Genomic DNA, 13,741 nt, shown 5'->3' with positions numbered 1-13,741 from the left:
TTACCCATTTATATGGTGGAAAACATTTGCACCATCATTATTATTGAAGAGAGTGACATTTATAATATTTTCTTGCATCTGCAGCATTGCGTCTGTTGAGCGTGCAAACGGAGTTTTCCTTGCAAAAATCGAAAAAACGAAATCGTTTACCTTATACAAGAGCATCAAAGTTATTATTTATTGCTTACAATTTGAAATTACAGAATACATTGGTTAAACTTAATTCTAAAAAGAAAAAACATTTATGTTTACAAAAGAAAGAGATTGAAAACAAACAAACAGAGTTTTCCTTGCAAAAATCGAAAAAACGAAATCGTTTACCTTATACAAGAGCATCAAAGTTATTATTTATTGCTTACAATTTGAAATTACAGAATACATTGGTTAAACTTAATTCTAAAAAGAAAAAACATTTATGTTTGCAAAAGAAAGAGATTGGTGATAAAAACAATATAAGTCATAGCTCCTTATCTCACTCAATGATATCCCACTCAATGATAATGATGATGAATATGACAGTGAATATTTAAGTGATGATAATATTGATTTTGACATGGCTAAGCATTAACATTTGCAAAGACCTATTATTATATTATTACAGAATAGCTGTAGCACAATTTTTAAAAAAAGAATTAAAAAAATACATCTAAAAAATTGCAAGAAAAATATTTTTCAGTAATTTAAAAATGAAAAACGGAAATCTTTCCAAAACTTTTCTCGTGGTTTTTTACTCTTATATATTTTTGCATAACATATAATAAAATTACTTAACTATAAAATGAATTAGGTGTATGATTCTTTGCAATTTTGTTTATCTAATCATAGAGTAGATTGAATAAAAATTTTTTTTTGAAAATTTCCGGATTTATCCGGAAAATTTCCGGAAAAATTCCCTAATTTTCCAAATCATCCCTAATTTTCCGATTTTCCGGAAATTTTCCGGAAATATTTCATTACTAATTTAAATATATTTTTGAAAAGATATTTTTTTGTATCTCATAAACAAAGTTTATGAGATACAAAAAACGTAAACGTTAAACTAGTTAATAGCTGTCGATTTATTTGAAGAAAATATTGACAAGTAAATAAAAACAAAAACTGATTTAAAGTTGGAAAGTTGTTGACAAAACAAGCTAGATATGGAAAAAAGTAAAATATTTTATTTAATACCCATGTAATTATCTTTTTTAAAAAAATTGCATATATCAGTTAAATCAATAATAAATTTGTAACAGTTTCAGAAATTTTAATAAAAATTGCATGCCTATTTAAATGTTAAAGAGCCAATCAATGACTTTTACATTTAGAGAATTTTCTTTTTTAGCCAATCAATCATTTATTTTTATAAAGTAAATACAATGTTTGGATTAGCCACAAACAGTTACGTAACTGACAAAAACGTGACGACTTACACATATTCACTATAAACTTGACAAAATATATAACATATTACAAGTACATAAATAAAAATATTAGTAGTATTAAAATAATAATAATATAATAAAAAAAAACAAAAAAAAAAACAAACGAAAAGCAACACTAAAAAGTAATAAAAAACAGGCTCTTATATAGAACAAAATCAATACAGTAACAAGAACATCAACCATAGCATGTTATTTAAGAAAGAAGGCAAAAAAAAACTAATTTTACTGGTATAAAGGATTATGTTAAAATGACCAGAAAATTCCTTGACTTGTTAATGAAGACAGCTCTACTTCTTTTTTTAAATATGTTGTCTTGATTTCAGAGGGAAGATAATTCTATGATTTAATGGATTAATACTTAATAGAATTAATGCCATACTTAAGTATTTGCTTCAAAGGTATTACAAGGTTAATACACGATGCTAATCTAAGATTATGGCAATGACTTTTATTAACAAATTTATAATAAACTATTAAAGCTTATTGGTAAGTTATTATGCAAACTGTCCCATACAAATGAACAGTTCAATAGGAATATTAGATCTTTTAGCTTCATAATTTTTGAGAGATTGTTGAGATTTTAGAGTCAAATCTATTAGATTGGAAATGAACAATTCGAAGTGATTTATTTTAAAAGTTTTTTTATAATCTTTGTATACTTAGAATGATTTTGCCCCCATATCTGACAACCATAAAGCATATTTGAGTTAAATATAGCATATATATATAGCATATACCATATATTAATGAGAGATTTTATGAAGTTGTACAGAGTGTGGTTTAAATAGAACTATTTCAGTTTTTTTAGCATTTAAGTATATTTTATTTGCTCTTAACCATTGAACCAAGCAGGCCAAGTTGAAATTAAGGCGTTTATTTATTTTTTATGTGATTTTTCAGTTATTAGGACATTAATGTCATCACCAAAATGATAGGTTTTTGAGCAACTCCTATGATACCATAGTGATGTAACTTTGATAATAGAATTCCATGATCTGCAGTTTCAAATGCCTTATGTAAGTCAATAAAAACCCCACAAGTAAGTGTGATTGTCTGAAGAATTGCGTATAGTTTCGGTTATGTCTATGAGTGCTTGGTTAGTGCAATGTTTTTTGTGAAATCCAAACTGAAGTTTATATAGACTGGCTTGGAAAACTTTCTAGAACATAGAATTTTCCAGCGATTTACTGATATTGGATTGAAGTGATATTGATCAAAAGTCAAGATGATTTGTGTTTGACCCTGTTTTCAAGATTGGAATAACCCTAGCAATTTTATACAGGTCAGGATATGTTCTGGATTTAAGCAACTCATTAATTATAGCAGTTAATGGATGACTTAGTTCTTTTGATGCTAAGATAAGTATATTTGTGGCTGTTGGGACCTGTGCTTATTTTTGGGTTCATTGTGATATAAAAAATGTGTTTGGATTACAGACTTTTAAATAGCGGGCAAAGTTATGCCTAGAGGGTATACTTTTTATTATAGATTATGAAGAAATAATCTTTAAATACGTAAGCTATTTGCTTACGTATTTAACGATTTATATTCTTGCGTAACGAAAAAAGAAGCCATTCAACTGCTGACGTCAGTTAAAAAAATTTTTTTTATTAAACTGTTTTTTAACGTTCACAAAATTTAGTAATATTTTACGAGCTGATGATGCTAGTGTCCATAACCCATTAAAAATTTCTTAAGATAAATTATTATTTGTATTAAGTGTATTGTTTCATGTTTTCTTATTAATATATATATATATATATATATATATATATATATATATATATATATATATATATATTATATATATAATAAACTTTTTTTTTTTAACTGTTACTCTATATATATATGTACGTTCATTTGAATGACAACAAGATTCTTAACAAAAAAAAAATTACTGATAGGAGAATGGGAACAGGAAACTCTAAAATGTTAGCCCCCCTCCCTCCTGCCCAATATGAAGGAAGCGAATTCCAAAGAGCTGATGTTTGAGGAAAATAACTAGACGAATAAGCGTTTTTGGAGCACTTAGGAACAGTCACAGAAAAAGGATGACACTTAATTGAATGACAAGTAACACGAGAATTATAGTAGATGGCACAAGAGACATTAGCTCTTTAGAGCAGTGCCCATTATTTTATTTGTAGAAAAAGAAGCAACATTACGACACTGTGATAATGGTTGGTGGTTGGCTGTAAGAGCAGGTCCATCTATGTTTACAATGCATTTTTGCACCTTGTCTAAAAGAGAAAGGGCATCATTAGAAGATCCGCCCTAGATATGGCAACAGTATTCCATACAAGGCCGGATTTGAGATTTAAAGAGATAGAGAATAGAATCCGAAGTAAGAAAGTGACAAGTTCGATAAAGAGATGCAACCTTAGCAGATGCTAATTTTGCAACTGATTTGATATATGGTTTCCAAGAAAGATTGGAAGTAAGAGTTAATCCTAGAAGATGAAGAGTAGATAACTCATCAAGTACATCACCGTTAATAAATATAGGAAGATTTAAATTATCGTGATAACGATTGGCTGAAAAAGATTGAGTTTTATCTGTATTGAAGTTCACCAGCCACTGTGAGCCCCATGCTGTATCAGGAGTGAGATCCTTTTCAAGCTCAAATGCCCTCTCCAAGCAATCAGAGAGTGTTGGTTTCTTATCACGACAAGAATAAATGGTAGTATAATCAGCGAACAATGCCACCTTAGATGTGAGAATATCTGGAAGATCATTAATGTAAATTAAAAAGAGTATAGGGCCAAGGATAGAACTTTGAGATATCCCTGAAGTTACAGAATAAGAAGAAGAGTGCTGTCCATCGAGGACAACTTTTATGCTACGATTGGAAAGGAAGGATTCAATGATCTTGAAGATGTTGCCGGATACACCATAAGAAGAAAGCTTATGGAGAAGACCAGCATGCCAAACTTTATCAAAAGCTTTTGAAATGTCAAGAGCGATGGCCTTAACCTCTCCACCTTTATCTAGTTCATGATGAAACCTATCAGTTATTACTGTTAGCAAATCAGCTGTAGATGAAGAAGATCGAAATCCATATTGATGGTCAGAAAGTAAGTTATTAGATTCAAGATGAGAAATTAAGTGTTTGTTAATTAAAGATTCAAAAGCCTTGCTTATGATAGGAAGAAGACTAATGGGACGGTAGTTAGACAAATCAGATCGCTCTCCAGAATTTTTGAAGATAGGGATAACAGATGCCACTTTCCAGCTGGCTGGAAAACAAAACTCTGATAAGCACTTGTTGAATAGTTTTCAGAGTATTGACAGCTCCGGAGAACACTTCTGCAAGACAATAACAGGTATGTTGTCCGGGCCACAAGCTGTATAAGAGTCTAGGCAGGAAATCACTTTAGATACAGAAGCTGGAGTGATACGAATGTCAAGCAATGGATCAACCTGTTTGTTGGCAATATCAGGGAGAATGCAACTAGTGGAATCAAGAGATGATATTAATGAAAAGTTTTTAGCAAACAATTCAGCTTTGTCTTTAGGTGAGGTGACAAAGTCTGAACCATACAAGAGAGGTGGAGTTAAAGATTTGCCCTTATTATTGATACTATTAAAAATTCCCAAGAAGTCATGAGAGCCTAATTTTTCAGATTAGATACGAGATTTCATGACCTGAGAATAGCGGACTTTGGCGTTAGACAAAACCTTTTTACAATTGTTTATAGCAGTAATAAACAGACGTCTGTTTTCTAGGGAATTGTTTTGCTGATAAATATGGAAGTAACGGTTTTATGGAAGTAAAAGTTTATACATATATATGTATAAACTTTTACTTTATATGTGCAGTTGCACACCTTGTACGTCTATGCTTACAGTGATTTTTTTAGAAACTTGACCATGTTTTTATATAGTATTGTTTTAAGAATTCGCAGCAACATAAAGCAATAAGAAAATAGAGAATAAATAAATAATATAATTATAATAATACAAAATAGAAAATTTAAATAAGATAAGCTTTAAAAAACATTTGTTAACTAAAAAAGGAAAGTTGTTGTCAAAGAAATAATATACCTAAATATTTACTGTTTTTGTTTTCTTATTTTTTGAACAATTGTTATTTTCCACAACCAAAATTGATACAAGTCGAGGAAAAAAGTAGACAAGAATATAACAAAAATAAAAATATTTTTTAATATACAATTTTTTCGCAACTTTTTTTGGTCAGTATATAAAGGAAATACTTTATGAATTACGCGAGAAACACGAATAATTTTAAATTTGTCTTTTCTAAAATTTAATGTTTTTATCAATGCACAGGAAAGCGAGAAAAGTAATTGCTATTTGTTTAACTTATTCCATAATTAACAAAATTTATTAATAACAGGGTTATTCCATAATTAAAACCATTTTATTACAAGATTATAAATACTTTATTTAATAAAACAAACAAATTATGAAAGTTATAAAAAACGTTTTCCACAAATTTTTTCAAGTTCAATATTTATTTTTAAATGAAAGAATTTCTAGACAACGCCAACAATAAGTATTGCCTAAGATGCTCGTAAAATTTAGCAAAACTACCTGATTGTGTGTCTAGTAGATAGCAAATGCGCTCTTTTATCATGTTTCTTGTTTTTGCCAATGGTCTCATTCTCTTATAAATTTGGGATTCAATTATGGAGAATAGAAAGGTAAAAACTTGAATGTAATTCGATTTTCATTTAATATTCTCAACACATCTCTGCTGTGACGAAATTTACTATTATCCATGATAAGAATGTGATTTGGATTGCTTCTGAAATATGGAATAAGAATTTGTGTAATAAAATTTTTAATATTTCTGAGTTAGTTAAAATAGTTTTTTATGAGTTAAGCACCATCACTTAACTCATAAGAAACTATTTTAATAACCATCATCAAGCTAATATTTCCACCTTTGCTGGATGGGACAGTAATATATGCTTTTTGATTTACCAATGAATATCCATAATTAGTAGTGGTGTGCAGGTTAAAACCTGTTTCATCTAAAAATACTAATTAGTCAACAAAATTTCTTACAGTTCTAGCGTACATAGCAAATTGGTTTCTTAATTATATGGACTGATAAAAATTGTGAATAAAATTGCATATCAAAGCTTTTAATTGTTGCAAAATCGTTATAAAAGATAATGTTTTCTTCAACAATGACTCTAAAAAAAGGAATACAAAAGTTTTATAAAAATTAAAAAATAATTTTGTTTTTTTATTTTGCTTTTTTTAATTTAAAAATTTTCTAGTTTATTTAATTAAACTTGATGTTTCGTTACAATTTTGTTTTCTTATTTAAGAATTTTTTTTTTCAAAGCAAATAAGTTTAGCTTTATTCCACGAATTATTGAAATGCTTTGTAAGTTAAAAGATGTGAACTGTCTTGGTCAGTTAGTCTAAAAAAATTACTTTAAACGTAGACAAATAAGGCGTGCGACCGCACGCTCTTCCTCGGAAAGCTTGATATATATATGTATTACCATTTTGCATTCTTTTTTCCCAAAAAAAGAATGCAAAATGGTAATATACATATATATCGATTTTTAATCCTCAATTTTAAATACTATTTAGAACTTTTACACTCAACACACAAATTTTTTTGTTTGTTTTTTTCCTTGAAAAAATCTTTAATAAACAAATGTTTCTTTCAAGGTTATCTTAATTTATGTGTATCTACTTGATTTCATGCGATTCTATGCATAAAGAAACATGATGTACCATTAAATATGCGTGCACATGAAATTATCGGAACTGCAAAGACTTCTGTTGGTAATATGATGCTTTATTCAGTTAGTTTGAAGTCAATCGTGTAATTGCAAATCTCAACATTGAATAGTGTAGACAACTTTAGTAGATGTATAAATAAATAGTAATGAAATTAAAAGTAAACCATTTAGATGGGTAATCCTTGGTTGAGTAACAGGATTCAACAAGTGGTTGAGAATGAAAACAGTTCTACTTTTAGTAGGGCACTAAGTTGCATATCACCTTATCTTGGATCTTGAAAGAAGTTTGACGAATTTATTATTATTCAAGTATAAGTTTACCATTGTTATCAGACAAAATTTCTATAAATACATAATCGACTGCTGAAAATCAGTTAATAAATATACTATTGTAATTGATTCCATTTTGATTTTTTTAAACAAAGATAAGCTTTTTTATTGACTCATATGAAGCATAATTGCTACATATGTAACTTTATTGCTTGCAACTAGATTGCATTAGCAATACTGGTATAGTTTTTTCCAGGAAACAATGATGTGTAGAAATAGTTTAAACCACACAAATTTAGATCTATGGGTGTTAAACCCTAGGCAACATGTTTTTTTGTTATCAAAAAATTTATAGAAGTAGACAAAAAAAATCTGCTCCAGTCTATGAAAATTCTTTATTTTCAAAGTTAAATAAATTTTATTATTTATAAAAAATATTTTATATATGAAAAAAAATTCTAGTCCTCTCTTGTATCAACCATTTGAGATTATATATATATAGGACCGCTTTGAGCTCAATTGAGTCAAGAATAAATCATGACACCATACACCATGCAGTGAATAGGTGTCAAGTAAAGGTTTTTGTTAAGATTTCTTACTTTACAGATAATGTAAATATGTTAAGAGCAGACATTAAACCACTGATCTATTGCTTCTAATGCAAGCATCTAACCACTACACATATAAAGACTCCCCCATGTATCCAATAAGGGGAAGGGACAGCAATTTTAAGGAGCTTTTTTCAAATTTTAGAGGTCCCTAAACCAAATTTGAGAAGCTAATAATCAAATACCTAATAATCAAACGTTTTTTAAAATTATTGTGTCCTAATGACAGTTTTTGGGAAAAATACATTTTTTATATATCCAGTGGTACCTATGAAAAATAGATGAGCTTTAAAAAAGTCTATCACCCCTGATTACGCGCTAGGTCCCAAATACAATTTCATTGTTATCAGAGGTTCTATAAAAAATCCTAATATTTAAATAATATCCTTAGAAGTTCTATAAAAGCATCATAGGTGGTTGTTTACATTGTAACAAAAGTAAAGCAAACAAAAAAACAAGTCTGCAAAATAAACTCTTTTATTTATTATTTTAAAAATGAGTTTCTCAATTAACTGACCAATATTTTATGAAATTTAATGTTTTTAAAAAGATTTGTGGCTATGAAAATAGCCATTTTTACGCAAAAGCATTTATTTGTTTTCAGCAGTACAAGGAGACATAAAGAGAGTTTGTTTTTATTTAATCACTTGAAAAGTCAACTTTTTATCCATGGTATATGTGTCATACTCTCCCCCATTGACATTTTGTTTGATTCATTAAGATTCAGACAGTTAACTGCAATTGGGTGAAATATATGTTGATTTCCAATAGTATTATCATTGAATCCAAAATCAAACAAGGAAGGATTATCTTTTCTTCTACCAATTGATTGTTGTTATCCAAAGTAATTTTCTAAAGGATCCTGACAAAGCCTTTTAGTTAATACATAACTTACATTGTTATTAATTAAAAGTTTGATAAGTTCAATAACAGAATTAACTGTGATCTTTATACCTTCATGGGTTTGCCAAGTAATAAACATATTACTTTTATCACTTTTTGAAAAATTTCCAAGTCTTGATTCAATAGAAAAAAGCCATTGAGAAAGGTATTTTTAAAATTTTTCTTTTAGCTATGTAAATCAAACATCATTAGTATCAGAAAATGGTTTCAAAAATGAGTTGCATTTTAATATATAATCATTTGTTTTATGAACATTTAAGCAATCAAAAAAATCATTAAAATATTTGCAAAACTGTGCAATTCCTGCGGTATCAGATGGTGCATAGATTTCTAATGCAGTACTACATGAATTACTAAAAACTTGTGCAGCTAAACGAAATTCATAGCTGAAAATGGAGTTATTTTGATGTGGTCAATGTTTAGCTTTGGACATGCATGCAATTGACATTTTAAACCTTCATAAATCAAATCAATTATAGGAGACCATAAAACATGTTGACCCTGATTCCACATATAATGATTGCTTTTACCAGCTTCAGAATGAGAAAGGCTGTTCCTTACTGTTTTAATTAAATGACTGACATCTGAAATAAAATATATAAACCTTTTATGGTCATCATCAGCAAATAAATTATCAGTGCCGTAAGTCACATCAACATGACCATTATTATCTTCTTTCTCAGTCAGATTAAAATGCATTTTATAAAGTTTTCTATTCAATGATGCTTTATCACAAGTAACTGCTACTACTTTTAGACCACTGAGATTTCTAAAATGCCAACAGCTTTCCAAAATAGAGAAAATAATTGCACTGATATAATATTTATAGTAGCAAAGTTTGCAAAACTGTATTTGAAAGGATTTACAATACTTCTTATTAAGAAAACTAATTCATAAGAAGCAATTTTGTCTGCCTGTTGTAATGTTGCAAAATTAACAATAGGATCACCCCAATCAACATAACCAATTAATTCTCCAGAATGTTTATCCCAAACAAGATTTTCTTGAATTTTTATTTTATCAAGAACTAGGACAATAAACTTTTCTTGAGCTGAATAATGTTTGACTTTATCTTTTAATTTTTTGATTATATTTTTATTAAATCCTAACTTTGGCTTCACACAATTTTTATAGTAACACAATCACCTAGGATTTGGTAAAACTAAGAAACCATAATTATTTTTCTCATTTAATTGTACTGCTTCATAAGCTGCTGGTGATTTTGCAGCTAATCCCAAACAGTAACATACTATTTGTGGATGATAGCGAATATCTTGTTTTGAGCTTTTTAAATATTTTTGCTGCTCTTCCCAAAACAGGCTCATAAATGGAGAAATCTTGCTTTTATCAGCTCCTGCCATTACTTGAACTAAATCACTTTCAATACCTTTACTTATAGCTAGTGATGAATTCTTAATCTCTTGCTTCATCAAAGCTAATTCCTTTTTTAATTCTTAATTTTTCAGACGAACACTCTGTAATGTTAGCTTCAGATGATCTGGAGATGTAAATTTAATTGGTGCATTTAATTTAGCAGGGATACAAGCATTGGCAACATTTTTTTTCAAACTTATGATTTTTTTTTTTCCAATGCTTTTGCATTGAGAACAGCATAACACTAACTCAATCAGTATAATACATGACTGAGATCGAAAACACTCTGTCTGATTTAAGGGAAACTCATTTCTAAATGAAACCAAATCAAATTTTTTTGAAATACAATGTTTAATATACAGATTTGACTTTAATGCGAATACATCAGTTTTTCCAGAACACAGGCTAAACAAAGTAACAACAGAAATAAGATTTGAAGCTGAAATATGTCACATTGATCTTTTATTTTTTGTATATATCTGGAATGAGCCAAGAATATACATGAATGGTAAAAGCAAAACTATTATCAACATATATTTCATATCAGGGACATAAGTGGGTTGTCATAATGTTTAAATTCTGCCACAACAGGACTCACACTCACTGTCCAGTCACAGATCTTTAACTTGCTAATACGATTTAGGAACTCTTCGTATGATTTATATTTAGGTTTAAAAGTAATAATACTATTTGAAATCATTGAAGCATCTCTTTTAGCAACAATTGAAGATGCAGATTCCCTTTGTACAGGTATTGATGACGTAAAACCTTTTTTTTGGTAGACACATAGTCGATAATGATCCAGGTTTTAGTGACTTTCTGTTATCGTTATGAAGTATCCTAACGCTAACAGAAACATAATGCTGGAACATAATGCTTTTCACAAATAAACAGACTCTTACTTTCTATTTGAGCCTTCAAATTTATATCTTCAATACGATCTTTAAGAATAATGACTATTAGATTTTTTTTCCAAGAAGTATTAAAACTATCATTAGATGCAGGAATTTTAAATATTAAAACTCCTTTATGCCTCCTAGAAGTACTGCATCCATAAATAGAACAATTAGCACCAGACATTTAATAAATTGAATAAAGAAGATTCAATTTAAACAACTAGTTCATAAAAATACAATTGACAAAAATAAATTTTGTGCACTCTGTGGCAGACTAGACACTAAAAAATTGCTAACAAAGAGTTGATCAAAGGAGTACCACAAGTGACCAGACTATGTATTTCTTATGACTATGATTTAATAACATAAAGTATTTTCAACTCTTTGTAGAAAAGTTAATTTAAATTTGCTAATTTTGCTATTAAATACATTGTTATTTGTTATTTTGTACTTTTTTTAGTTGTAAATAATTTATTTAAATAGCTTTAATTATAATTTTAATTTATATATTTATATTATTATATTTATATATTTAATTTTTTAATGAAATTTTAACATAATTATGTAATTAATTTTTAACTTATTTTTAAATTTTTTGTTTTTATTACAACAAAGAAACACCTGTCAAAAATAACAATCAGAGTAGCAAATAAAAATTTATCAATGAAGTTAATTTATTTAAACAGTTTATTAAATCAAAGAAGCAACAAACATTCAAACTCAATAACTTATACAGCAATAAAAGAAATGCTTTCAACAAGGTTGTTATTTTTTGAACAATGAATGAGTTACTTAAAACAACAATATCACTCTACAAATACTCAGGTTTTGGATAGAAAAGTTGATATTTTCCTATACAAAGAGAAACTTGAAAATAAAAATGATAATTGATTTTGTCTTGAATATAAATAAAGATATTTGTTTCAATATGTATTTTTTCCTAATTTTGTTACCATTCATTCATAAATAAATACGTATTCTTATTTTAAAATTTTTGAAAATTATTTGTCAAAATTATATTTGTTATTAGTAAATATTTAATTATGATATTTAACGTTAGTTTTAGTATTATTTTTCTTATTGTTATTAACTATTGTCTTTAGAAGAAAATAGTTATATTTTTAATTTTCATTAAATAAAATGATTTATCTGTTTTAACAACTATAGTAATAAAAACAATAAAAATATTTAATTTTTCTATAAGCTCCACCACCGCCTGATTATTATCAAGTAACTGAAAAAGATCCATTTAATCCACAGAACATTGGTTCTACTTCTCAAAACCCAAACTTCTACCAGCCTCAACCAATAACTCAAAATGATCCTTTGCATAATCCACCAAACGTTGGTTATACTTCTCAAAATGCAAACTTTAACCAGCCTCAACCAGTTCCTTATCCTTCAAATCCACAAAATGTTGGCTATCAAACACCCTACTATAATGTAAGTTGTTTCAATTTTTTTCAAAATTTTGAGTAACTTATGTTATGGTGTTCATTCGCCGTAAGTTACTATATGTATGTTTCTTCTGACTGAACTTCTGGCGCATTGTTTGCTCACTTGTAGGTTACTATATTTATGTTTGTGATCTTCCTTTAATGCATTGTGAGCTCAGTTAACAAATAGTGAATCCATCTATTATTTTACGCTCACCTTAATCTCTAGTATTCTGTTAATTTTTTTTGTAATGCATTTCCAAAATATCCCTATCAATGCTTTAAATTATTGCGTACAGAAAGTAACTTCTTTTAACTAAGTTACAACTTTGGGTTAATTAGCATGACTAAGAAAAATGCACAGTTCATTGCTTAGGATGTTGTGCTTTATCTATGAAATGAAGTTCTCTTTAAACTTAAATCATACCTAAAGTAACCAAATGTATTGAACATGAAAAACAATCCCCACCATCTTACTTTTTCAATATACCTTTTGCAAATATTCGTGGTCTTGGCAGTAATTTTCCATCAGTTAAATCTTACCTCAAAAATTCACCGACTTGCTTGCTCTTTGTGAGATTAATTTGAATTTCACTGTTCTTTCTTCAGATCTCAGTATTGATGGGTACTATTCTTTTGGTTCGTTAAGACTCCAATAAGTACATTACTCGCTTTGTAGTATACTTACCACAGTTCACCTATTTGTAGAGAAATCAGGTTTGAATCATTTGACCATATGCAAAGCAAGGGCTATTGCTCTCATCATATCTAAAGCTTTTGATTAAGTTTTGCATGCTAGTCTTATCCATAAGCTCATTTCATATGGTATATCTAGGAAAGTTTTTTTAGTAATAATTTTATAGTCCTATCTTGACAAAAAATCTTTTCTTTTTGATTGCTTAGAACAGACAGCAGACCTTGAATCTAGTCTCTCTTGTGTTACAGATTAGGATTTGCAGTAGCTTGTAAATTTTAACTCCAACATAATTCTATTGAAATATCGTCAACTATTGCTATACTATTCTTGTATTAATGAATGGCAACCCTCGTACCAACTCTTAGTTTTCTCTTCTTTACATCTTGGATTATTGTTCACTACTGACC

At 28.4% G+C, this 13,741-nt stretch overlaps 1 protein-coding gene across 2 annotated transcripts in view; it reads left to right on the top strand.

Moving 5' to 3' along the window:
- Window positions 1-953: 953 nt before the first annotated feature.
- The window catches only part of LOC136087837 (proline-rich transmembrane protein 1-like), a 37,558-nt gene continuing 24,770 nt past the window's right edge, over window positions 954-13,741 (top strand). The window contains exons 1-2 of one of the 2 annotated variants that reach the window (XM_065811423.1): window positions 954-1,149; window positions 12,406-12,644. In XM_065811423.1, the coding sequence (XP_065667495.1) occupies window positions 1,140-1,149; window positions 12,406-12,644 (249 nt within the window). In that variant the 5' untranslated portion in view covers window positions 954-1,139. The remainder of the gene's footprint in view (window positions 1,150-12,405; window positions 12,645-13,741) is intronic. The other variant, XM_065811424.1, reaches the window with a different exon arrangement.

This window comes from Hydra vulgaris, chromosome 12, assembly GCF_038396675.1.
Source record: "Hydra vulgaris chromosome 12, alternate assembly HydraT2T_AEP".
Lineage (NCBI taxonomy): Eukaryota > Metazoa > Cnidaria > Hydrozoa > Anthoathecata > Hydridae > Hydra > Hydra vulgaris.
This window is presented reverse-complemented; position numbering and strand designations above follow the sequence as displayed.